Consider the following 25461-nt stretch of genomic DNA (forward strand, 5'->3'; position numbering starts at 1 on the left):
TTCTAAACCCCTTTCTGCTTGCAAGCCCAGGCATTGCTAGTTGTAAGATAAAGTGTCATGGAAACCCTTTGTGACACTGGCGGTGCTGTGAATGACGGGCCATCTGTTACATCAGCTCTCCGAGGTGCTGACGAACTTTTATGTCTCGACCCATACAAATGTGGACTCTTTATTCATTAGAGGCACAGTGTGATAGACATATGTTCCTCTAATTAAGCTTTGCACTGCGATTTTCTTCAGTGCTATTGCAGGCTTTCATAACCGAGTCATTTCAACAAATACTAACACAATTGAAAGCTACAGCAGAATGGGGATAGGCCCTCCTTCTTAAATATCTATTTCCTATATGCCTCAGTGGGAGCCATAAAAATGCACTTAGCTTGTTTATTGTAGAGATGTTTTTGAATTCCCCTGCCCCTGTTGGTGAAAGCGCGTAGCATGTTTTCACATTGGGCTCTGGGATATGAGCCAGCTTTAGAAAGCCAGTGCTAATGACAGTCACACAAAGGCCAAATGTCTCGCGGTGAAGTAGCAAGAAGCTGGCCAGGCTGGGCTCTCTCCATCCTGCAGCACAGTTTGGTTTGTGGAGGGAGGCCAGACTGTAAACTGTGCTCGCACACACAATCAGCAGTGCCATTGTGGAATGTACTTTTACCTCCACTGAAGTTATTACCTTTTTTTAAACACAGAATAATTACTTTGATGCCCAGTTTTTTAAGACTGACTTGGTAATTATGGACTATAGAATGGATCCCTGCCTGGGTGCTTAGTAATTGTTTTTAAATGGTCTTTCATCGTATAGCCAAAATTACAAACTACCATAAAATGTGTGAAATTGGACGAGTGGTTTGGTGGTTGTTCAGAAATGTATTGATCAAATATAAGGACGTGAAATATCAGATTAGTACTGATAGATGGTGATTTATGTATGAAATTTGAAATGTCGTGATAGAATTGTGCGTGCACGTAAGGCTGGCCGATATGACCAAAAAATACATTTTAAATTCTAATCGATTTTAATTGAGGTGAGAGCAGAGAGTGCAGGTGTTTCAAACAGGGGAAGCTCTTTACATTTTCATTATGTTATTATTAAGATATTGTAAACTTTTATTTGTATAGATATTTGTATAGATATCGTAAATATGGTAATTAACCTGCTTTGCAAGTAAGAAAGTTAAGAGTAAACTTGTTTCATAATAATACACAATTTAGCATTTTTCAAAATCGCGATTATTAAAAACCCAGATTAATTAATTTATTTTGATTAACTGCTCAGGCCTATGCTCAGCCCTGATGTTTTGGACTCAGATTGTGGTTAATTGCTACTGTTAAAGACAAGAGACAAGATGTATAAATAAGTATAATGAAAAGCCATTATTAAGTAGTCATAGGTATATCAAGTATACTTACTAATGGTACACTTTGTCCATGTTACCCTTCCTTATATCAAATACATAATGGTCATCATTTGACCCAGGCCTGCTTTGGGGTTCAGCTCCTTCTCTTCTTACATTAACAAGTATTTTTTCCTATGAAAATTACAACACCACATCTGCAAATTCTGAACAGTTCCTACCTGACATCTCATGCCTCTTAATTCTCTTATCTCCCTCCATGATGACTACACTATTTTCCCTGAGAGTCTTAGAGCTTAGAATAGTCCGCTGAAGTGTCTTGATGATTGTCTTACAGTCAGCCGAGCAGCGCGCAATTGTCCAGGGCCCATTGAGCTCTTACCTAAATGAATTGAGAGTAAGAACAGGTACTTTGTGTGCTTCGGACAGCACGATGAGACGGCATTTCCTACAGCTAAAGCCTGGTCTCCCCCGCTGTCTCCGTCTGTGTCTGTCTGCACTGTAAGCTGCTGGCTGTGTGCCCAGGTCTGCGACAGCGAAGGAGCTCATGGGGGCCAAGGACGAAGGCTTTATATGTAGGCCCTCAAACTGAAGCATACTGGCCCAGAGTCTTAAAGGTCCTATATTACACAAAATGGATTCTTGTAGACTTCAAGCCATGTTATAATGTTGTTAATGTATCAAAAACAGCAAAATCTGGAGTTTTGTTTTGTTTCATTCACACTTGTTTGCGAGGTCCTTTATTATTAGTCTGTCTTAGTCTCAAACAAGTTTAAAATGTTCTGTACCAACTTGTGATGTCATATAGTGGCAGTTTTCAAATTAACATGCAGCTACCTTTTACCTTTAGTTCACCAGAGATTGCCAATTCCAGAGTTTAGATCATCCAAATGACTCCAGTGAAGATATGAGTTTAAAAACACAGTAGAGCATCTTCTGTATTTCCACTTGATATTACAAGGTAAAACAGAGTGTTTTCTGTTTGAGACAAGATCCTAAATATGCAGGGTTTGTGTGTTAAACATGTGTGAATGAAACAGAAATCCAGGAATGTTTTAATGAGGAAACAACATTACACATACAAAAAAAATTGTGCAATAAAGGCCCTTTTAAATGGGACTGATGTGTTTATTTTTTTCCACTGTCCAGAATCAGTCTTGTGGTATAAACTGAAGTTGTTCACCTGGAAAAAATAAATCTCATAATACCTGGCTGGTTTTAAAAGCCACAAGTATGCTAAATTAGTGAGATGGTGCAATTTCCATTCACCTTTGATGGGGTTTAAATGCTGACTAAAGCAAAACTGCTTAAACATTATGCAAGATATTATGTCTTTAGGAACACAGTTGAATGGTTTAAGAACCTAAAGTATGCCAAAGTACAGTTACGCCATATACTTCACATTTTCATTTGCTCTTATCAAGGTTAAGTTTCCATTAGCGTTGCCGCGTTGCTTCAAACATTTTTCATTTAGGGACATGCATTTGGTCAAATTGCAGTGAATTAGGAGGTACTTAAACTGAATACGTTACTTGAAGCTTTACTGTTGCTATACCACAATTTGTTGTAGGTTTATCTACTGTATTGTGATTGTAGCCAATGTTTTGCCCATGTAATTGAACAAAATAAGTTTAAAAGTGATTCTAAACAACTCTATTTGAATCATTAGGATATTAGGAATGTGTTTGTGAGGATTAACTTTGGACCACTGCGAACCGTTTAAAATGAACTAGTTTTGTTTCAACATGACAAATTGTGCATCCACAGCAGTCGACACTAAGCTTTAATACATAGTATCGTGTACCTTTAATAACCACAAATAATAATATAATAATAAGATGCTTACAATACAAACATATTAATATCTCTTCTGGAGGCTCATCCGTGACAATAAAAGAGTTGACATTCACTCGCGCATAATGAATTACCGCTCGTCGTGTTCGTACTCTAACCAAAGCGATCAGAGTGACGAGGCGTGTGCTCGGCTGACACGGGCCCTTTGCTCGACGGAGGCAGATGAAAGGGCCCTGACAGTTGTGTAGAAATGGCCGCGGGGAAGACACTGCCGTCAGACGTGAGGTGCTGACTCTTGTTGTTGTCGTCACTGCTGTTTGTGTTTTTTTAGGTTTTGGACTGTTTAGAGAGCACAGGAGGAGATACAGCTGATGTGATGTGATGTGAGCGCACAGTGGGTGGATCAGGGACACCAAGAGAGTGCTAACAGTATTTGTATCACCAGAGTAGGCCAGTCAGAAGAGAAGTACTACACATGAAATTAGAATTCATGTATTTTTGAAGATATATTTTAATACAGTCTCCTTGTTTGTAATGAAGCATATAAGAGAAGTGAGAAGTACTTGTGCAAAACTTGCAACTTTTTTGGTGCGTAGTGCATCTTTTCTGGATAAACATTTGCATTGCTTTGCCTAGAATGTTCCACATTATGACATAAACTTCATGGAGACATCAGGTGACAGGTCAGATCCGGGGAGTAGTGTCCCCACTCACAGTAAGAATGTTTTTAAGGTATTACATTAGCATTAAGATAGCTGTAAACCATGCAAGATGGAACAGTTTAGTCAGTTTAGTAAGCAGTAACTCCATGGAGGAGCAGGTGGCAGATGACCTACCAGAAAAGTCTTTAATTGTCACAAAATTGTGTTACCATCAGTGGCTGTCTTTAACCCCTTTAATCACTATAAAACTCAACTTTTGAATCTACAAGTAAATTCTTTTTTTTTGCTTATTCTTATTCCACATTTTTTAACACTGATGGCCATTACAATTATTACCAAGAAGCCTTGTATAATCTTGTATGTTTTATGCTAGGCAGTAATCATATGTTAAAGTGTTTTAGTGCTGGTGATCCTTCACAAAAATCCTGCTTTTGGAGCTGAACTATTGTTATTGTTGGAAAAGCCCTGTTTCCCTCTCTCGTGGGGGTCTGCTTCTTTATGTTGTAGCACTAACATTAGCAGCGGAAAATGGATGTGGCTCTAACAGCGTCTGACTAACAGCAGGACTTCCATCTTTTTACTGGCCCGCACACCCACAAAGCCTCAAAACGCATCCGGAATAAAGTTTCAGATAAATAAAGCCACTACGTACACTATTTCATTCATCAGTGCACCCAGAGGCACGCGCTTGCACACCAGGCATCCTAAGAGCAGCATTAGCATCTCTCCATGTTGTCCTTCTCTTTGCACCTGAGGGAGAGGAGCTGCAGACCAGAGTACAGTGTCTATAAAAGACTCCCCTGGGTCTGTAGGATCCGCCTGATTTGAAAAGGTTTAATGGAGTTGAACTAAGGGCAGAAGAGTTGGCCAGGATGCAAAGTAGTACTACAGAGGAGAAATGCTCTCTGAAAGACTTTGTATCTGCATTATAACATTGTAAATATATTCAAAGTACTGCTTATGCAAAAGTGACATAGGAGTTATGTTGTGTTCTAATGGTGGTGCTGTGTTTTGTGTGTGTTTGAATAGTCCTGGATTTTCCAACTTGTGTCACTGTCAGTGCTTAGACAATATAAAGTGGATTACTTTATTATTTAGTTCTTATTTTACTGCATTTTTGTAATTTACAATTTCATGAAAATAATTGAAAGTAATTGAAATGGACAAATCAGATTTTATTTGTAGTATGATATAATGCATTATGTATTCTCTATTGTAATTTGATTAAAGTGTACCCTGATAAAAGATTTTGGTTTATAGAAGTGCAAAACATTATTATATTTACTGCTCATTTGCTGAAAATAACTTTTTTTCCTTCTGGGTGTTGCATTTTTTCAAAATGAATCAAAATCCAAAGAGTAATAATGTTGCTTACTGTATGATCATTAGTGCAGTTTCTTTGCTTTTGCCTTTCACGGCCTCTCCTCTTCACCACCTCTCATGCGTTCACACATGAGCAGTTTGAATGACAGTGACATTTATGGTTCTTGTTCATGCAGCAGAGCATGCCTGTCCCCCAGGTTATCCCTGCACTCCAGAGATATCCTGCTGAGCCTCGCCCACTCGCAAGGCCAAATATGCAGCTTCAAATCAATATGGCTATTTGATGTCACCACAGGCACACGGCATATTCAACACCACTGGTCCACTGTAAGCCAACTGTTTTCGTCTCCTGCCTTCTCTTTGTGCACTCTATGAGAGCCATGCTATGAAAATTAGCAAAGTGAGAGTGACGTAACCTTAAGTCCCCACACAACGGCAAACCAGGGGACCCAAGTGACATGCTTTTTCTTTAAATGTCAGTCTTTCCGCCTCCTTATTTTGCGTTTTCTGTGGAATCTTGCAGGCTGGTCATGTGACCCAATTGTATAGATCCACTGGCCTCTTTGCCCCAGGAGGGAGATTTTTTATTTTTTTTACTGTCTAATGGTTTCCTCTGCCAATATTACTACCAATATTGCTTCAGACTTCAGACCACCACCTTTCCTTTTTTCCTCAACATAACCAGCAAACAAAGCCATTATCATTTTATGAATTGTGTTATGGAACTGGAAATGCATTCCTACCTTGAGATTGGTATCGAAGGATTTATTCATACTACTGCTCTTATCCTATACTGCTTAGCAATCAGTTTTTTTTGGGTTTTTTTTTTATATAATAATTAGTGCTGTCATGCGATTAAAAAAATTTAGAGATTAATTAATTATGATCTGTAATAAATTAATCTAATTAATCTCATTTTAATCTCACCTAAAAATTGCTGAGAAAAGCCTTCAATTTGAGGTATTTTCATTTAAATTCATTATTACATTATTGTGGCAGATCAAAAGACTGATATAGAACAAAAAAAGTGACTTTATAAAGTAATTTATTGTTTAACAAATCTCTTGAAATTGGCTGTTAAGCCCAAGTCTCCATGAATAAGAAACTGTTTGCTGTAAAGTAGCAAAGACGAGGAAATCTGAACATAATAACTTTTGTCTACTTAAAGACAATAAAAAGTCCAGTCTTTCCGTAACCATATTAAAAATATTATTGATAGAGAAATGCTTTATTTATATATATATATATATATATGTATATATAAAAACACTGGTTTTAGTTCTGGTTTAGTCCTGGTTTTAGTCCTGGTGTTAGTCCTGTTTTAGTCCTGGTTTTAGTTCTGGTTTTAGTTCTGGTTTTAGTTCTGGTTTTAGTCCTGGTTTAGTCCTGGTTTAGTCCTGGTTTAGTCCTGGACTGGGTTAGTCCCGGTTTTAGTCTTGGTGTTAGTTCTGGTTTAGAGGCGCACAGGAGGAAGCGCGGTTTACGCAACATACGCGAGAAAACGTATGCGGCGCACAGGAGCACGTCGGTGTAAGCGCAGTGTCTACGGAAGGAAACGTGGTCCGCGCGTTGATGAAGGTGTGTGTTTGCTTGTGTGTGTTTGTGTTTGCGTGTGTTTGTGTGCGTGTCCCCTCATGTGGCAGGTCACTATAGGACAGTAGTGCAGACATCATGAGCCTTTGCAGGTTGTTTTCACCAGTAACATTTAAGTTGTAGGCGATTTATATTTGTTATTTTCTTTTATATTTCACGTCGGGAGAAGAATTTCCAAGACATGAATGTGTTTTTACCTGTGCGCTGCTGCCTCTGTTCTACTGGCTCTTCGACCTCGTCCATTGTGTGACTGACGCGCCAACGTTAACATGACGTTTACATCGCTCTTACTGCGCGCGTTTTGTGTGGGTTTCCGGCAATGAGTGGAATTACCGAAATAAAAAAATATATAAATGTGTTTTTTTGTGTGTGTGTTGTTGTCCCAACAACACATAAAAACTGGTTTTATAATAAAGCAATTCGCATACAGAAACAGTAAAGTTAGAGATTAAAAATGAGATTAACGCGATTAAAAAACATAACGCGCTAAATATGACTGTAATTAATTAATCGCAATTAACGCGATAATTTGACACCCCTAATAATAATATATAATCATTTTAATTATTTTCTCTATTCTGAAGCATTTAAAATAAGCATATTTTTAAATCACTAACTAATACTAACTAATTTGAACATACTTTTAAAGATTGAAAATCTCGGTTGGGCATTGCAGTAGTCTGCTTTGTTTGATAAAGGCTATATAATTGAGCAATAATGCCGTCTCTTGTGTTTATTCCTCGTGTGATCACAGAGGAGCATACAGTCTGTTCTGCAAAAGTTGGGTGAAATGTGCCACATTAGTTGCTGCATTGAGCACATGCACGTGCCTCGTGCATCACTGCTTTTTGAGTAGCGTGACGACCTCCTCTTATAAAGACACGTCCTGTGCACAGGACAACACATCACTTATTGTATCATATAACATAATAAAATGCATTGTAGACCATTTGAGAAAAGTGGCTGAGTAAAGTATTTATTACATTTTGGTTTTTTGACAGTATATATTGAGTAAAAATTCCTGTTTGGTGTATATTGATGTATTTGTGCTTGTTTTACAGCCACTCCCACTCTCCTGGCTCCATGGCAGCGGCGGTGCGAGGAAGTGAGTGGTCATGTGGACGTTGCACCTTCCTTAACGCGGGCGCAGCCCCCCGCTGCTCCATCTGTGAAGCCCCGCGCCAAAAACCCGACCTGAACCAGATCCTCAGGCTGAGCAGCAGTGAGGAGCACCGCTGGGCCTGTCCCCGCTGTACCCTCAACAACCCCCAGGGCTCTGGAGCCTGCTCCGTGTGTGGCTTCGGACAGTCTGCTGCCACCCACACTCCCCCCACCACCACCATCGCTGCCACTGCCAACGGCCTTCCATCGGCCCCCTCAGAATCACCCACCCCCACTGTCACCCCTTCAGTTCTACTGGAGCCTCACGGACAGCACCCAGCCAAAGAGGAGGTGCTGCGGCGCTCCGAGAGTAATGGAGAGGTGGTGCGTCTGGAGGCCCAGCACTCGGGATGGGCCTGTCCTCGCTGCACTCTTCACAACACCCCCGTGGCCCTGTCCTGTTCAGCCTGTGGGGGTCCCAGAAAACTGTCCTTACCCAAAATCCCCCCAGAGGCTCTGGTAGTGCCTGAGGTGCGGACTCCTGTGCTGGGTTTCCCAGCCCACAGTGCAGGGGCTCCTCCGCTGCTCATAGACCTCACCGATGACTCTCCCCCCGCCCCGCCCTGTGATACTCAGGAGCCCCCACATGCAGCATCCCAGCCTTCTTTTTCCTCTTTTTCATCCTTACAGAACAACCCTGTGCCACGCAGTCGGAGGGAGGTGCCCCCTCCTGGGCGCCCCCCAAACCCCGGCACCAACACGCCCAGTCCCACCTCCCCCTCCACGGCCATCGTCCCCCCACAGCCAGGGCCTCAACGGCCAGCCAAGCCCAAGCACGCCCAGCCCCAGGAGCCTGTGTACCCCAGCAAACGCCTAAGTATTTTAGAGGAAGAGGACCACCCACTGCCCCCCCACCTTCCTTCCTCATCCTCCTCCACCTGGAAGTGCCCTAACTGCTCTGTGTCCAACACAGGCAACTCCTCCAAGTGTGAGTCGTGCAGATCGTCACGGGCCGGCGCTGACCTCATCGACCTGGTGGGCTGTGAGTCTGTGCGCTTCACTCCTGCCAGCCCCTCCAGCCCAGACTTCAGCACCTGGGCCTGCTCCAAGTGTACGCTCCGCAACCCCACGGGGGCCGCCAAGTGCTCTGCCTGTGGCTCCTCCAAGCTCCATGGCTTTGTGGAGCAGCAGACTCCCCTGTCCCGCTGCTGCCCGGCCTGTGGCCACTCCGCTGGCTCTGCCTCTGCATCGTGCTCGTGCACAGCATCTTCCTCCTCCTCTTCATCCTCGGGACACAAGACACGCAAACAGGGGCGAGGCTTCCCCTCCTCCAGCTCCGCCTCCTCCAGCCTTCAGGAGAAGGGTGGGCAGTGGGGCTGTCCCGCATGTACTCTGCTCAATGACAACAAGGCCAAAAACTGTGTCGCGTGCCACACGCCCCAGCAGTACCTCACCATGCGCAAGGTGCTAAAACCTCTGAAGAGGAGGGAGAGCATGCATGTTGAGGCCCGCCGCCGCAACGATGAGGGCGAAGCCAAGGAGCTGTGGGAGAATATTGTCAGCTTCTGCAGAGAGGTGAGTAACACACTGACAATGCACACATTATAACTTCAACCAACATGCAGAGGTTTGAAAAGAGAGTAATGAAGAGTTGTATTAGTAACAAAATGGCAGTTATACTTAATGTGTTATTAGTTTTTTGTTTTAAGAAATGGTTTTATTTTATTTGTGTCTCTGAGGATTAAAATGGAGAACTTCAGTGTAATTGGCTTCTGGTACCTTTTGTAATATTCTAAGCCTGCTTATTACTTATTAAAAACTATAATTGCATATTTTGAACCACAATTCAATAGAAGTGGCCATACAGCACTTCACATATTGTGGGACCTAATTGTGTCGTTGCAATCAGGGTCTTTCTGTATGTTGCCATAACAACATAATCACATTCAAAGATCAGAGGGCTTTAAGGTCATCCGCGTGTCATCGGGGAGGACTCACTGGGGTGATTCATCCTCTCAGCCATGTATAAACACACAGGTGCTCATCTCCAACTCTGTGCTCTGATAGAAGTTCTTCATGGTCAGTCAGTGTGGGCACGGCTGGACTTTGTGTGCCTGTGACCGTCTTGTTACAGCTCTCCAGCACCTCTCATGCTATGTTTACAATAGCATGAAGTGAGCTTTCCATGCATTATTAATGGCTTCTTTGAGAGTCACAGAGCTCACTATTGGGTGCGTGGGAGGTACAGATATCAAAGATCTCTCTCACCTCTCACAGTGTCTTCCTAAACTTAACATTGAAATTAAAGCTTGAAACGTTAGACCTCATTCTCAGTTCTCCTCTTCAAAGTTCACTTACTTTCATCTGTTCCCCTCTGAGTATGATCTCTTTTTGTACTTGTCTCCCTGTACCGTGCCCGTGCTCTGCTCATGTGAGCCATTGAAACTAAGGTGAACATAGGACTGAGCTATTTTTAGCAGCAGAGGCAGGAGTGGAGGGATGATTTGCTTCCCTATGGCGCCCGTAATCAGGAAGTGCATCATCTGTGGCCATGAGCTCTTAGGGGTCAGGGACACTAAGGGCAGAGCAAAATGCAAACTGGATTCTTTCTAATATGGTCAAAGCAGTGTATGGTGGTTAAACTCAAGGAATCTGATAGTAAATTGTTAGATGAAACTACTCATATAAACCAATTTGTGGGCAGTTTGCAATCTGATTTACTATAGGAAAGGCACGTATATTATTTTTGCTGCAAAACTGCTATGTAAAGTGTAAGTGTTTCTGCTGCTGCTTCTGCTCGTATCACTGAATGCCTATTACAGTTAGTGTAGCCTACAGCCCCATGTCACAAGCTCTACACAGCCTGAAGGACATGGAGACTGTCGTTAAACCAACTATCATTTCAGATATAACAGGTTTAAAGAGTGCTGATTGTGATTGTATTGAGACAGAAAAACCTCTCCCCTCCCTTGACTCGCGTCCTGAATTAAAACTGTTTAAAATGGGGTTATTAATAGTGTTATTTTTATTTTCTTACACTTATGAGAAATGGCAGTTCATTCCAGACCATGTACTGCTGTAGTCTGGACTAATTGAACCTATAAATGCTGATCTATTTTAATGTTAAAGAAAAGCTTTAATTTGTGTTTATTTTGAAAGACAAATCCATAATCAAATCCATATTTATATTAATCTATAATCTGCTGATTTGAAATTGGTATTTGCTGATGAAAACCTATTGGCGTTTAGATTGGAGTGAATATTACTGGCGTGATTTTTAGCCCAGAGCACTCGGTGTAAGAAATCTTCCCTTTTTCACCTGAATGCACAGTGTTTTCTCATGGCTCCACGTTTCATCTCACTCTGATTGGTGTAGGAGCAGAGGATATAGCCTGGTGCCTTCTCCTTTAACCATGTCTACGTACTCTCACTCCAACATGTTTTTTTTCTTTTTGTAACATGTTTGGAAGAACAGCTAAAATTTTACAATTTTGAACTGTGTTTTAATGTTTGAAATGTAGCTCCTATTTAATTCCTCTGGCTTGTTTAGCATGTTTAATTGTAGCACATGGTGAATGGCAGCCTGCTCTGGATGCCTTTGTTGCAGGTCTAATAAGTGTGGCGCTGTTAGTGCCAGCTCAATACGTCCTTGTTAGCAGACTTTTAGGAGATCAATAGTTAGCCCGTAGCATGTGGTTATCCAAATACACTGGCTAGCATCTTTGAAAAGGGCCTTGTATGGCTGCCAGTGGTGTGTACTGTTGGAGAGCAGAAGGTTTTCTTACTTGAATTGGCTGAGTGAAGCTGGAGTTTGTTTGTTGGCGAGGCTCCAGAGAAAGCAACAGTGATGAGGTTTACCCAAGTGGACTTACTGTAGCACATCACAACAACACTGCTACATCCTGACACCATGTGCAAATTCTTCAAGCACAAGTAATATATTTTTACCTCCGCCAAGGAGGTTATGTTTTTGCCGGCGTTTGTCTGTTTGTTTGTTTGTTTGTTTGTCTGTTAGCAACATAACTCAAAAAGTTATGGACCGATTTTGATGAAATTTTCAAGATTTGTTGGAAATGTGAAAAGGAAGAACTGATTTCATTTTGGGGGTGATCCAGAAGAAATCCTGGATTCTGGATCACTTTGAAATTTTAGTTAACATTGTGGTAAATGGGGCCAAAAATTTTGTTTCTCAATATCTCGGTTAAATTATTGACCAAACCCTATGAAATTTGACTCAGGAATGGACAATGGGATCCTCTTTCATATTCCAAAGGCTGATCCAGAAGACTGATTTTATCGCAATTTATATAAAAAATGGGGGTAGTCCTTGGCGGAGGTCTGCGCTCTCTGAGTGCTTTTCTAGTTGATAAATGATATCAAAAATTCAAAGCGCCATCCAAGCTACAGCTCTCTGTTCTCACTTTGAACAAGATAAATGTAATGCAATTAAATAAAACTACTTTCAGTTTTTGAGGTGGAAATCGACTGCATTATATCGTCAACTATAACCAAAACATTTAATTGTTATTGGCTTATTGGGATGTCTGTGTTAATGTATGAGACACAACGTAGTAGATACTAATTGCACAGTCAACTATAAACGTGAGTGTAAATCTTCACATATTTCACAAATGGGGCCTTGATGAAGCTTTAACATCTTGAAGTATTCATAATTAGTACAAAATGTTCCTCATTATTGGAAATAAATTGGGCATAATTCTTCATGGGTTTGTTAGTAATTTTCTTTTTGTATTGTATACATTGCACATACTTATTCACACATCTGTTTAAAAATGTGTTTTATGTGACAACACTGACATTTCAGCAGGTATTGAGCTACACAAAAAGGGAACAATGAAAAAGAAATGAGTTACAATTTATGTAGTGTTATTGCAACAGGCCACTTGAAATGACTTAGAAAAGCAACCAGTCGTGTAGTGTTGTCTTTTGGGAGAAATTGTGTTGACGAAGCGGCTATAGTGAACATATTTTCTCTACAGAAGAGAACACTACACTACTTTTATGTGCTCTGTGCTGGCTTATTGCTTGTGGTCAGCCACTACTGAAGAGGGAATGTAAGATTTTCACTGAATCAATATTTAACATTTCATTTGGACTTTTAAGTTTGCTGACTGCTAAAAACTTTGAGAATTTTACACCTGCTTTATGACAATAATTAGCCTACCACTGAAGTTCCAGTGGCCTGCTTAGTTTGTTTCCTCATATTTGTCAACATATGAGGCTCTAGAGTTGCTCCATTCCTCTCCACATCTGTAGTAAATCCATTTAGGTACTTAAGCCCTGAATATAAGCCAGTCCATAGGTCACACTTGAGCCACTGAACTACAGGAAGCAGCTTTGAAATGATTTTGCCCCAAACTGGATTGTGGAGGATGACGTTTAATCAATTGGCCGCAGTGATATCCACGAGCAGAGCCGGCCGCATATCAAACTCTCCTCTACTCCAGGTCCCTGAAATGAGAGAACCTCACTTCTTAGTATTGATGCTCATGCCCTCGAGTGCACTTCAGTTACATCTTGATAACGCCATAGTAAATCCATTGGAGCCGTGTACACGGACCGGATGTGGTTATGGTCCAAATATATATGGCTCTGGACAAGAAAATCATAATCAACCATTATTTGAGTCGTAATTGAAAATATATTTAATATTTATTTGAAATGATTGATATTGTAACCCAACAGTTAACCTTTAGGAAGTAGCCTTATCATTCATTTACTAATGATTCATGATTTATAAGCCAGGTAAGGAAATCTTATTTGTGTTATATGTTTGTATGTATTTTTATTTTGACTGTTTTTGTAAATGATTTAAGCAATAACATCACAATTTACAATCAGAAATCTTAAGTTTGGTGTCCTTGAATCTGGCAGAGATTTGGTAGAGATCAACACCTAAATTTCTGCTTTCAAATGACATGAGTGAACATATAAGATAATATATTATCCATGAGATATAACTATAACCACCAGCAACGTCAAGACTCCACCCACTTCAGAAATCCTCCTTTGACCGAGCCCACTTCTGACACCGCTGCGGTAAGGGGATAGCTTGTGCATGTGCCGCAGAGTTTTGGATGGGCAGATAGTGTGTCCAGATTAGATGTCCGCATGCGTCTAGGACACAAATACAGTAGAGGTTGTGTTTCACAGTGCTTTCCGAATGGTTTGTTGTGTTAAATGCTTGATGCCCAGTAGGGAGTGTGCAGTGAGGGCGTACGCACTTCATGTGCTATTTGTGTTAGCGTCCCGTCTCTGGTACAGGCAGAGGCTGTGTGCTCCGGCCCCCCGCTGGATACATGTGTGAAGCCACGATAAACAGTGCAAGTCATTCCCCATGCCACATGAATAATTAGCAAGGATTTGACTGTCCTCATTTGTCCCCATAAACTAGTGGTGGGAAATAAATCGAAAAATGTTATAATATCACAAGAAACTATATTGTCTATAATTAAGACTACAAAGAGAACTTGCAGTATAGAGCAATGTCTCTGAACTTTTGTGGTTAATTTTACAATCCTCACATTTTGAGGAATACTTAAAAGCACTCATGTTACACTATCTTCTGATCGATGTTATAATGTTGTTTCCTCATCACACAAACACACCTGGAGTTGTATTTTTTCTTTCACACATGCTTAACGCACAAACCCTACATATTTAGGCTAAATTCTCTTACTCTTACAATTCATGACATCACAATGTGCAACAGAATATTTTGAGCTTTGGAAACGTAGACAGACAAATAAAAAGTGATTACTGAAACGTGTGAATGAAACAAAACACAACTCCTGGTAGCAACATTCTTACATGGCTAAAAGCTCACTAGAGTCTATTTTGTGTAATATACGTCCTTTAACCTCAATCGAGACATTTAGACCCACATTTTAGCACATTCATGAATTGCCATAAAATTGCTGAATACTATAAAGGAGATAATGCAAAAAAATTATATTCAGATATTTATTTTAGTCAAATTGCCTAAGCCTTATTCCAACTAATTTCATTCATTTACTGCATCGTAAATAACATCTCAACCTCTTCTCTCTGTCTCCGCCCCTTTCCCCCTCATCCAATCAGAACACCGTAAATTTCGTGGACGACAGCTTCCCCCCAGGCCCTCGCTCGGTGGGCTTTCCCGAAGGCGACAGCGTCCAGCAGCGGATCAAAAAATGGCTCCGCCCACACGAGATCAACTGCAGCAACTTCAAAGACCGCGGCGTCAAGTGGTCAGTGTTCAGGACGCCAAGGCCCTCCGACATCCTGCAAGGCCTGCTGGGAAACTGCTGGTGAGCACTTAAATACTCATGTTACATATAGAGGCCTCTATACAGCTTTGGCTCTTTGTTCCTGAGCAATATAGTGATCATATAATTTTGCAGTCGTGTTCAAATGGACGTGAATGTAGTTTTTTTTGCTCTACAGTGGAAAACCAACCTCAAGAGCCAGTAAATTGTTTCCATTAATTATTTTTTATGACTTCCTAATTGTGTTCTGTGTTTATCTATTATAAGTTTGCAGTGAAGTTGGTTGTAAACACCGAAGAGGGTGTAGGGGATAGGGTACACTATGCCCTATGGAGCCTCCAAAATTGCCTTATCTTTATTTGTCTAAGGCAGCAGCTCTCAAACTTTCAACACCAAATACAACTGTGCACAATATTTTGCTTTCCAAGTGCCACCAGGACTGCACCAGGTTGACAACAGAGCTAAATCATTCAAGATTCAAGAGTAGTTTATATGTCCCCAAGGAAATTTGTCTCAGATACACAGGCTGCTACACAGAAAATACACATGAGAGCTTACCTGACCAGCCAGAACCACACACTTTTAGAAAATTTGATAAATTCTAGCCATATCCTGTCTACCCGATTCCAAAGGGGTTGATTTACAGTCAAATTAACCACTCAGAGAGATGCCTTGTTTGTGTCAAAAAGAAACATAGCGGTTTATATGTAAAAAGGGGAAAAAAACTAAATAAAGGACTGAGAAACAGATTTTTATAGAATCTAATTAAAATTAAAAATTAGAATTAAAGTATCAAACTGTTATTTATCTCGGGTAAAAGAAGTTAGATATATTGTTCTGAATGTTACAAGTATTTTCAGGAGGACATGTTTTCCGCATTTGAGACGTGTGATACAAATTAACAACTGTGGCTAGATCATCAAGTTAAGATGGAGGATTTTCCCCCTCCATTACCTGATTCTGTTCCCTTCTGGATTCGATCTGAATGTAGAAGGGACTAGCTGGTCCGGCAAACAAAGAGCAGCATGACATAGACATCATACCAAAACCTGGACTAAATCATGCTTAAAATGTTAATGATTTACATGTAATTGTTTTGGCTCAGTTTTATGGTTAACATCTCTGTAATTACTGGGCATATCCAGATAAAAGAAAACCAGGTACAAACATTGTCATGTTTGCTGTCAGCATGAATAAACAAAAGGTAAAAAGGAAGTGCATCTAATCAACTCCAATGATGTGATTGTTGTCAGTAAAAAGGACTAAGCAATAAGGTTAAAGTGGCAAGTTTGCGGAGCCATTCCCTAACAGATAATAAGCTTCAACATTTGTGAATCATAAATTTGGATATTTGGATAAAACTGTGAATCTCCCATAGTTATACACACACCATAGTTTGAGAAGCAGTGATCTAGTTTCTCCTTCAAAAGCACATCAAGTTAATGGTGAGACAGAGGCACTTCAAAGAATCTGAACATCACAGAGTAAAGAGATAAAATGTGAAATGAACTCAGTGGAAAGCAGCCTTAAAGGTCCTATATTACACAAAATGGACTCTTGTGAGCTTTAAGCCATGTTATAATGTTGTTACCTCATTAGAAACATACCTGAAGTTGTGTTTTGTTTCATTCACACTGTCCACATCTAAAAAGCTCAGAATGTACTGTTCCACCTTGTGATGTCAGAATTTACCTTGTGACGAGAATTTAATCTCTAGTTTAGGAAAAAGTAGCCTGAACCACAGCCTGTCCCTTTGTCTCCTCACATGTTCACAAGTTTTGACTTAAATCTGCACAATTTAACTACACGTCCAGTCTCTCTTCCTCTGCCTCTGTGTGCGCACTGCCGTCTGAAACAACCCCCCGCTCTCCCTCCCTCGCTCTGATCCAGCCGCCTCTCCTCACCTTTTTTCGTCTTGTGCTTCTCATTTTATAAGTTATGGAAATTAAACGGTCATTTTCTCACCATTTATGATTGAAACCTCATTTAGCACATGGACATCACACATGTTTCTGCCGCTAACAGTAATGTGTGCATGCTTTGAGTTTACTATACTGTACAAACTCATTCCAACTTTTAAGTATGAATTTCTTTGGAATTATTGATTCTATCAACATAAAATAAAAACTGTAGTGACTCTGACACTCTGCCCTTTATGTCCGAAGTCCACATGTCTATGTTTTTATTATGATGGAAAAAGATCAAATCGAAAATCGAGATCAATATGGGGTAGGAATCATGATTCTTTTTTTCTCCATATCACACAGCCCTATCATGAAGTGATAGTTTTCTACCTTTTATTTTTAGTTCAGTAGAGATTGGCAGTTTCAGAGCTGAAATTATCCAACTGATTCTAGTGAAGATATATGGAGTTTAAAAACACAGTGAAGCATTTCCTGTGTTACAACATGATATCACAAGGTTGAATAAGGTGTTTTCTGTTTGAGAGTAGAACTCAGCCTAAATATGCAAGATTTGTGTGTAAAATGTGTGAATGCAACAAAACAACTCCAGGAAGGTTTTTGACAAAGAAATAACATGATAACATAGATCAGAAAATAGCGTAATAAGGGCCCTTTAAGAGAAATGAGAGTAGAGCACGGTTGCAGTTGGACAGATGTAGCGATACACCTGACTGCAGATTATTCACAGCGCTGAGTTTGTTTGGACATGCTCTTTATCTCTCTGCCCTTGTTCTGCGGCGTGTGTCCTCTGGGCACTGTCTTACTTCTCCACAAACACAACAATGAACAGTCACTCCCAAAGTTGTCCCCATACAAGTCTCACTTCATCACTCGCACATAGAGCTTATCAAAAATAACCGTCCCCCGGGCCAAATCCTCCCCGCTCCAAAACGGATGTAACCCAAATTCCTGCACACTGGCTGTTCAAACGCACCGTGGCCTCATAAACCAGCAGTCAACCCAGCAGACTGCAAAAAATCACTAGTCACCCTAATTTCTGAATCATGTTGGACACAAAGGCCAACATTATATCACATTATAACAGTGGTAATGCATTTTTGACACTGTTAGGATTAACAGCTGGGCGCATTCAGTCCAGTTGAATTTAAGTATATTGTAGTCTTATAAAAGGTATTTTACAGTGAATTTCTCCGTATCTGCTTCATATATTTGGAGCCTAGGGTGGGTTATGGCAATTACCTTACTTAGAGCTCCAACAGCAGACTTAAAGGTGTACTATGTAACTTCTGATGAGGATAGCTTTTGCCTGTTATGTTCCACAGTATCTACTCACTAGCCATGCTGGCGCCACCTAGTGCCTCCGCTCAGTTTAATTTCTCTCCAGCGATTAGGTCAGGAATCAGAATACACTAGACAGTTTGCAAGAACCCCATAAGTTGTAGACCATGCACCGGCCAGTCAGGGAGGAACTGTGAAGCCATGACTGGGTCCTTTTTGTGGTACAGCACAACAGTAAACAAAGTGGTCGAGATGGATGCAGACAAAGCCAGACATTCTGTGTTGGCAACGATTCCTGAGATCGAGGACTTAAAGCTGGAACAAAATTCACCAAATGTTTGGTGAATTTTATTAAGGGGAAAGATGTTATTGCCCTTCTTCCTATGGGATTTGGCACATTACATACGTCACAACCAAATAGCAGCGATTGGTTAATTTAAAAAAGTACCCACCTACCGTTGAGCAAACAAAATCAAATGCTGCAAGGTCAGACGGTTTCCACAAAGTGAAACCGGCTGATGAATCAGGCTAGTGAATCACAGGGTGCCTCTTGAGTTGCAATACATGCAATAATTGATATATTGGCCGTAACATATAGCATTATTTTCAAAGAGCCAAATTTATTTTAACTACAACATTTCTTTTTTTTTGCCCAAACTCAAAATTAAATACCCCCATTTTAAATATCAGAACAGTGAATATGTCAAATGTATTGCATAAACAAGCAACAAAATTATAGCTCTATCATTTAGTTTCACAACATATAGATATTTCGATATGGTACTATCCCCCTAATATCCAGGCCAAGTTACAGATCAGATCTATGGAGAGGTAACCTTGCACACAATAAGAATGTTTCCAAGTTCGAATACAATGCCAGATAGACACATGTTATGCAATACTGTGAAATATTCCAGACAAAGCTGTAACATTGGCATGGAAACAAGCAGATGAAGGACCTTTCACGAGAAAGTTACATAGTGTACCTTTAAAGCTGTGATACGTTTGGCATTTGCACTCATAACAATGCTATATAATTGCTGTTACCAATTATAAGTGAAGTCATTACTTTGTCCCTTGACTCATTTTAGCTGAAGACATTTTAATATTTTATTTTGGAATGTGATTAACTAATTAAAAAGCAAGTGAGTTTGTCCGCTGCCGGCTAAATTATCAGTAATAAGAAGCTATGCAGAAGGCACCTTATCAAACATGATTGATTTTCACTGAGCAGAAATTGCATACAGTTCCAAAGCCGTGGCTAACTGCTGTGTTGAAACGTATGTCTAATTCCTTATTTGCAGTTTGACGGGTGGTTGTCAGTAGCTGGTCTCTCTCTGATTGCTTCTGCCAGTCGGTGTTCGCTGTACCTGCTGCAATTCAACACGTCAGAATTTATTTATACTGAAGTCCACAGAGCCACACACGGTGCTCACAATCAACTCAGGCTTTAAATCACTCTGGATGTTATTGTCAACGTACAGGAAGGAGTACTGAAATGTGTACTGTTACTTCTATATGCAGGTAGTTGTTGGACTGTCTACTTTTTGACAGTATGCAAAAAAGTACAGTCTATGAAAAGGAACAATCAAAAAGCTGCAAAAACTTGATTAAAATGCACTGAATTTCTATAAAAATGGTATACAGTGATATCTCTATATTTTTGTGTTTTATTTTATAATGCCTTTGTTTGTTACACCAAAACCTCTAACGAAACATGTACAGGCACATTTATGAAAGACTGTAAAGCTATGGTTTCAAATTATAATTTTGAAGTATGGCTGTGCATGCGACACATGCACAGCCATACTTCAAAAATACAACTTCATTAGTAAAGCACTGAAGCACTAATTCCACCTCCTTCTACAACCGTTACTATTGCTACAACTATTGTTATTACTAACTACCACTACATACTACTATTGCAGCAACCGTTGATACTGACTACTACTATCCTATTTGTCTTTTTGTTTTTTGTTTTTTTTCATACATTTTTTTCTTGGTTGGACATGATTTCTCCTGTAACTTTCCCTCAACGCCCCCTGCAGGTTCCTGAGTGCACTGGCAGTGTTAGCGGAGCGTCCGGAGCTGGTGGAGAGGGTCATGATCACACGCACCATCTGTCCAGAGGGGGCCTACCAGGTGCGGCTGTGTAAGGACGGTACTTGGACCACAGTGCTGGTGGACGACATGCTGCCCTGTGACGACTACGGCTACCTCCTTTTCTCTCAGGTACTCTATCCTTCTCTCTCAGGTACTGCCCCAGAATGAATTGTTAACTGACAAGAGGAAAGTTAGAACAAGTAGTATATTTCTACAGAAAGATGGAGCTCTTCCTGAGTTTATGCTGTCTAAAATCAACTTTCAAGATCTCTCAAAGGATCAAAACAGATGCCGCCATGTTCCAAATAGGAAGTGAAAATGGTTGTCCTTCCAGCTCCTTCAGGACCCTTGACCTTGCCTTAAAAAATTAGGACTTTCTCTGTAACTGCTGCTGCAAGCCTGATCATTCTGGTCTTAAAATGTTCGTATTAACCCGTGCTACATAATCCTGGTGTTTTTAGTGTATTTTGATGTTTTGTCTGTGAATAAATTCCTATTCGTACTATGGAACTCACCTCCAAATTCACTCCTATAGCTACTAGCCTCATGAGCTTCTTTTGACTGGAGCCGAACCCTATGAGTGACAGAACGCTCCCTTATTCCACTTCTTTTATATAGTCTTTTATAAACCTTTGATATTTTTATATGAAGGTTTGATGGTAAACCAGACATTATTTTTTATAATAAATGTAAAACATATTTCACATCATTTATTCATGTTTTAATCTGTGTCTTTTTATGTTACCTCTAGGGAGCACAGATGGCAAATAGTTTTGTCGCTGGTACTTTCATCAAATATGCACTGTCCCCATCAAATAAATGCATTTTAGTAATTGCAAATCCAAGCGAAAAGTGCCACAATAATTCATTATCATTTACAGTAACTAAATGGTTGCCCTTCCTTGTAAGATAGGATCATAAACTTGAAGGTTAACCCCGCCGTCGATATCATGTATACAAATGCACTGTCTGAACACATGGACCTGTCTGTGTGAATAATGGTGCTAGTAGATAGTAGATCAGTCTATAACAACACTGTATCATTATCATATTAATCTAAACACGTGTTAATTTATTATTGCAAGCGTGTCTTCCAGGACCGCAGTACCTTGATGTGTAATTAATCAACTTGCAATCAGCTATCATGTCTTACACTGTGCAACAAGCAAAGCATAACAACCCAGACGGCTGCTCCATCATCTGTTTATCTACTAGCAATGTAGGCCATGTTCCATAAGAAAATAAAGGACAGATTTAGGTTATGTTAGTGTGGTGCTCTGGGATGGGAGAAATTAGTACGTATTGGCTTTTATTATGAATTGTGTTTTTTATCAGAAATAAATTGCATGGTTGTACAGTAAAAGGTAAACTATGGGATTACGTTGCCTAAAAACTTCAACACTATAGCATTAAACATATCTTCCCTTGCATATATTCACATACAATTCACATTCTTAATGTGAGCATGATTGCCTCTCCACAGATCTGACCTATACAACAATTCCATTCACTGTTTATTTATTTGTATCATTATATTTTTGCAGAGCTCTGTTTACTATTGTATTTTTATCTTTTCAAAAATCCACTGAAATTGTGGGACAAAATTGGAAGGGGCCCAGAATGTTTTTCATTTTCTGAGTGATAATAGTCTCAGCCTGGCTTGTCAAAACAAAATATAAAGCTCCTCGGCGTTCAGAAACAATCAGTTGTAATGATAAAATACATACTGATAATAACATCCAGTCGTGTACTCCAGAAATGGTCTTCAAAGCATTTAACTTGCATTTGACAGCCAAAAATTTTTGTCTCATTATTATATATTAATGTCAGATGGAGGTGAATGGGCAGGCATTTCTAACATGGGGAGGGCAAAAATTTATATACACACTATATTCATGGAGACCTGCCGCCTTTAAGGGGCCAAATCTGGTCCCATGTGTAAATTCCTTGTTATTAGATTATAAACATTATTTAAAATTCAGAGTAACAGAGCATTTTGAGCTTTGCAGATACAGATAGACTAATAATGCAGGATTGCTCAAACATGTGTGAATGAAACAAAACACAACTCTAGGTATGTTTATGAGGAGGTAACAACATTCTAACCTGGCTAAAGAGTCAGTTTTGCATAATATAGGACCTTTAACGCTGTGTAAATAGTGACTATGGGTACACTGAAAAAAGACAAACAAAAGAAATGTGTAAGCAAGTAAATAAATCAAATAAATTGTACGAATATTGTAGTATGTTTGTAGGTATTCTAGGCAGAGGTGTCTCATTATCTCTATGACGTGTGTCTCCGCTCCCCCAGGCCCAGAGGAAGCAGCTGTGGGTAGCTCTGATAGAGAAGGCTCTGGCCAAACTCCATGGGTCGTACTTTGCCCTGCAGGCAGGGCGGGCCATCGAGGGGCTGGCCACTCTGACTGGAGCACCCTGTGACTCCCTCATGCTCCAGGTCAGCTCCACCAACCCCCGAGAAGAGCCCATCGACACGGACCTCATCTGGGCTAAGATGCTCAGCTCCAAGGAGGCGGGGTGAGAGAGGGATACTGTTTGTGAAGTGTGGTTATTTCAGAGGGGAAAGAAAAGGGCAGTTATCATAGTGGTGTGTCTGGGATGTGTTGTTTTTTTCATAGTGTGCATAGACCTGTCACAGTAACTCATTTTGAAGCATGATACTGCTATGAAGAAATATTGCAATAAACGATAATACTGAAACTACTTTATGTCACAGACACAAACCAGGATAATCCTAGTGAACTGATTTTTAACTATACAGTATCATTCAAAGGCCTGAGCTGCAACTAATAAATAGCCAAAGGAACCAATAACAATTAGTCATAGAAGTTTGTTATACTACAATCTACAGCTCAAATCTTATTGCATTATTACATAAAAAAGACCCCACAAAATCCCCAATATTGAGCTCTATATTGACTATATTGTATTCAGTTTTCGTATATAATGATTGGAAAGAGGATATAGTATTTATCATGACACAAGTGTGCATCATGCAAGAACAATGTGTAACCTTACAATAAATCTATTTTCTAAATAGGGATTATGTCATTTTCAAGTTAACTTAAAACATGCACCATCATGTCTAAATTACTGTGAGGCTGTCAGCTGTCATTAAAGGCCCTGTAAACACATTTAAACCACTAGTCAAACTAGTTTCTTGAGTAAACTTCTGCTCATCCTCATTCTTTATTTACATTAATGTAGAGTATATGCGCATTTTTTACTTTGAGACCATCTCTTTTTTGTTGTGGATTGATGAACAATAGACCCTGACACACATTTTCAGGTTCCCAATAGATACATATTGGCTCACAATACGATGCAGGCAGCACACAGCTTTCATTTATTTTTCACAAATTGTTATTTTAGCAATATTTTCTCTGAGCCAAAAAGAATTATGCTTTTCTACAAAAGGTCCTGTAGTGATCGTTTCCAGATTCACTAGGGTCAAATGATTATTCTGAAGTTGTGATATCCATGCACCTTTAGTACCATTTATACCCACCAATATTTCTGTTTCTGAGATCAACCAGAAGCGATAAAATTAGTGTAAAATTAGCTTCAGTGTGAAAATGAATAAGAATTTGAGTTTGTGTTTACTGTGTAATCCAAGGCAGCTAATGAACATCCCTTTTGGACAAACTTCTAAGACACACACAAAAAAACAAGGTAATGGGGGCCAGCCCCCTCCATATGTCCGTAAGGAAACACTGCAGTAATAAGAACTGGAATATTCCACACTATCAAAGCACCAGAGACAGCAAGTTCCTTAGGGGGCAAATTATGTGCGCCCAAACTGCAGGTCCATCTGTCAGAAACCGCACACTCTTTAACAAATGACTGTGAGAAAAAGATGAAGCCTTGACAGCACAATGCATATTTAAACAAAGGCATTTGAATATGCGTGTGTGTCTGCTTTGTCCTTAGGTTTCTGATGGGAGCTTCGTGCGGAGGAGGCAACATGAAGGTGGACGATGTGGTCTACGAGTCCCTGGGTCTGAGGCCACGCCATGCCTACTCCATCCTGGACGTGCGTGACGTTCAGGGCTACAGGTGCCTGTCATTTTCAGTCTCTTTCAAGTGTCTGGGCTCATCAATGATTCAAGACTTGCTACAGCCCGCGTTCTGATCATCTGCCTCTCCTCCTACCTCGTATTACCTCTGTCCTCCTCCGTACATCTGCGCAAGAGCTCTCACATGAATTATAAAGACGGCATCGGCGTAAGATTGGACACGCTTTGACATTCACTAGGCAATATTATAGTGGAACATAAACGGCTTATCGGCTCTTAGGATCTAATTGCTTGTTTTGAAGTTTTATGATGAGTGAGGTCTATTAAAAGATGCACTGTGTCACTTTTCTGATGAGAGGTTTGCCACCTACTTGTCTCTAAGGAGATATTTTTGCTTTGTTTGCAATGTTACACAATACATAAATATTATTGCTAAAAAAACATGCATTCTTGCTGTGAGAGGGGTCACCACACTCCAGATGTAACACTGTAACTTGGCCTGATGTGTCATTAAACTTATCTATGTCTATGGAAATAAGCACAAGCAGATAGCAGATTATGCACCTTAAAGGTTCTATATTACACAAAATGTACTCTTGTGAGCTTGAAGTCATGTTCGAATGCAGTTGTCGCCTCAAAAACACTGCAAGCACTACCTGTACTACCGTTCTGTTTGAGAGAAGAACTAAATTTGCATTTGGTTTGTGTGTTAAACATGTGAATGAAACAAAACAGCTCCAGGTTTGTTTGTGTTGAGGAAACGGCATTATAACATAGGTCAAAAATAATGTCATTTGGGCCCTTTAATGTTACACAGTGTACAGGGTGTAAATTCATGGATTTATAAAAAGTAAGATTAGTCATTTTTTCACTAATGAATTACGTTTAATCATAGCCTAAGTGTATTCCTAGCAGACACATTTCTGTCTAGCATACAAATTGGCAACTCTTAATTCATTTAGCCATATGCTGCCTGAATTGGTCAGTAAGTAGTTCAGTTTTAATTTAAAAAAAAAGATTGTTGT

At 40.1% G+C, this 25461-nt stretch overlaps 1 protein-coding gene across 1 annotated transcript in view; it reads left to right on the plus strand.

Annotated features, from left to right (window-relative positions):
• capn15 (calpain 15) overlaps nucleotides 1–25461 on the plus strand; it is a 49048-nt gene that overhangs the window by 14819 nt on the left and 8768 nt on the right. The window contains exons 2-6 of the mRNA XM_020924224.2: nucleotides 7789–9403; nucleotides 14930–15138; nucleotides 20348–20531; nucleotides 22714–22937; nucleotides 24351–24476. Of these exons, the coding sequence (XP_020779883.1) occupies nucleotides 7811–9403; nucleotides 14930–15138; nucleotides 20348–20531; nucleotides 22714–22937; nucleotides 24351–24476 (2336 nt within the window). The 5' untranslated portion in view covers nucleotides 7789–7810. The remainder of the gene's footprint in view (nucleotides 1–7788; nucleotides 9404–14929; nucleotides 15139–20347; nucleotides 20532–22713; nucleotides 22938–24350; nucleotides 24477–25461) is intronic.

This window comes from Boleophthalmus pectinirostris, unplaced genomic scaffold, assembly GCF_026225935.1.
Source record: "Boleophthalmus pectinirostris isolate CB_2022bp ecotype Guang Dong unplaced genomic scaffold, ASM2622593v1 HiC_scaffold_14, whole genome shotgun sequence".
Taxonomy (NCBI): Eukaryota; Metazoa; Chordata; class Actinopteri; order Gobiiformes; family Gobiidae; genus Boleophthalmus; species Boleophthalmus pectinirostris.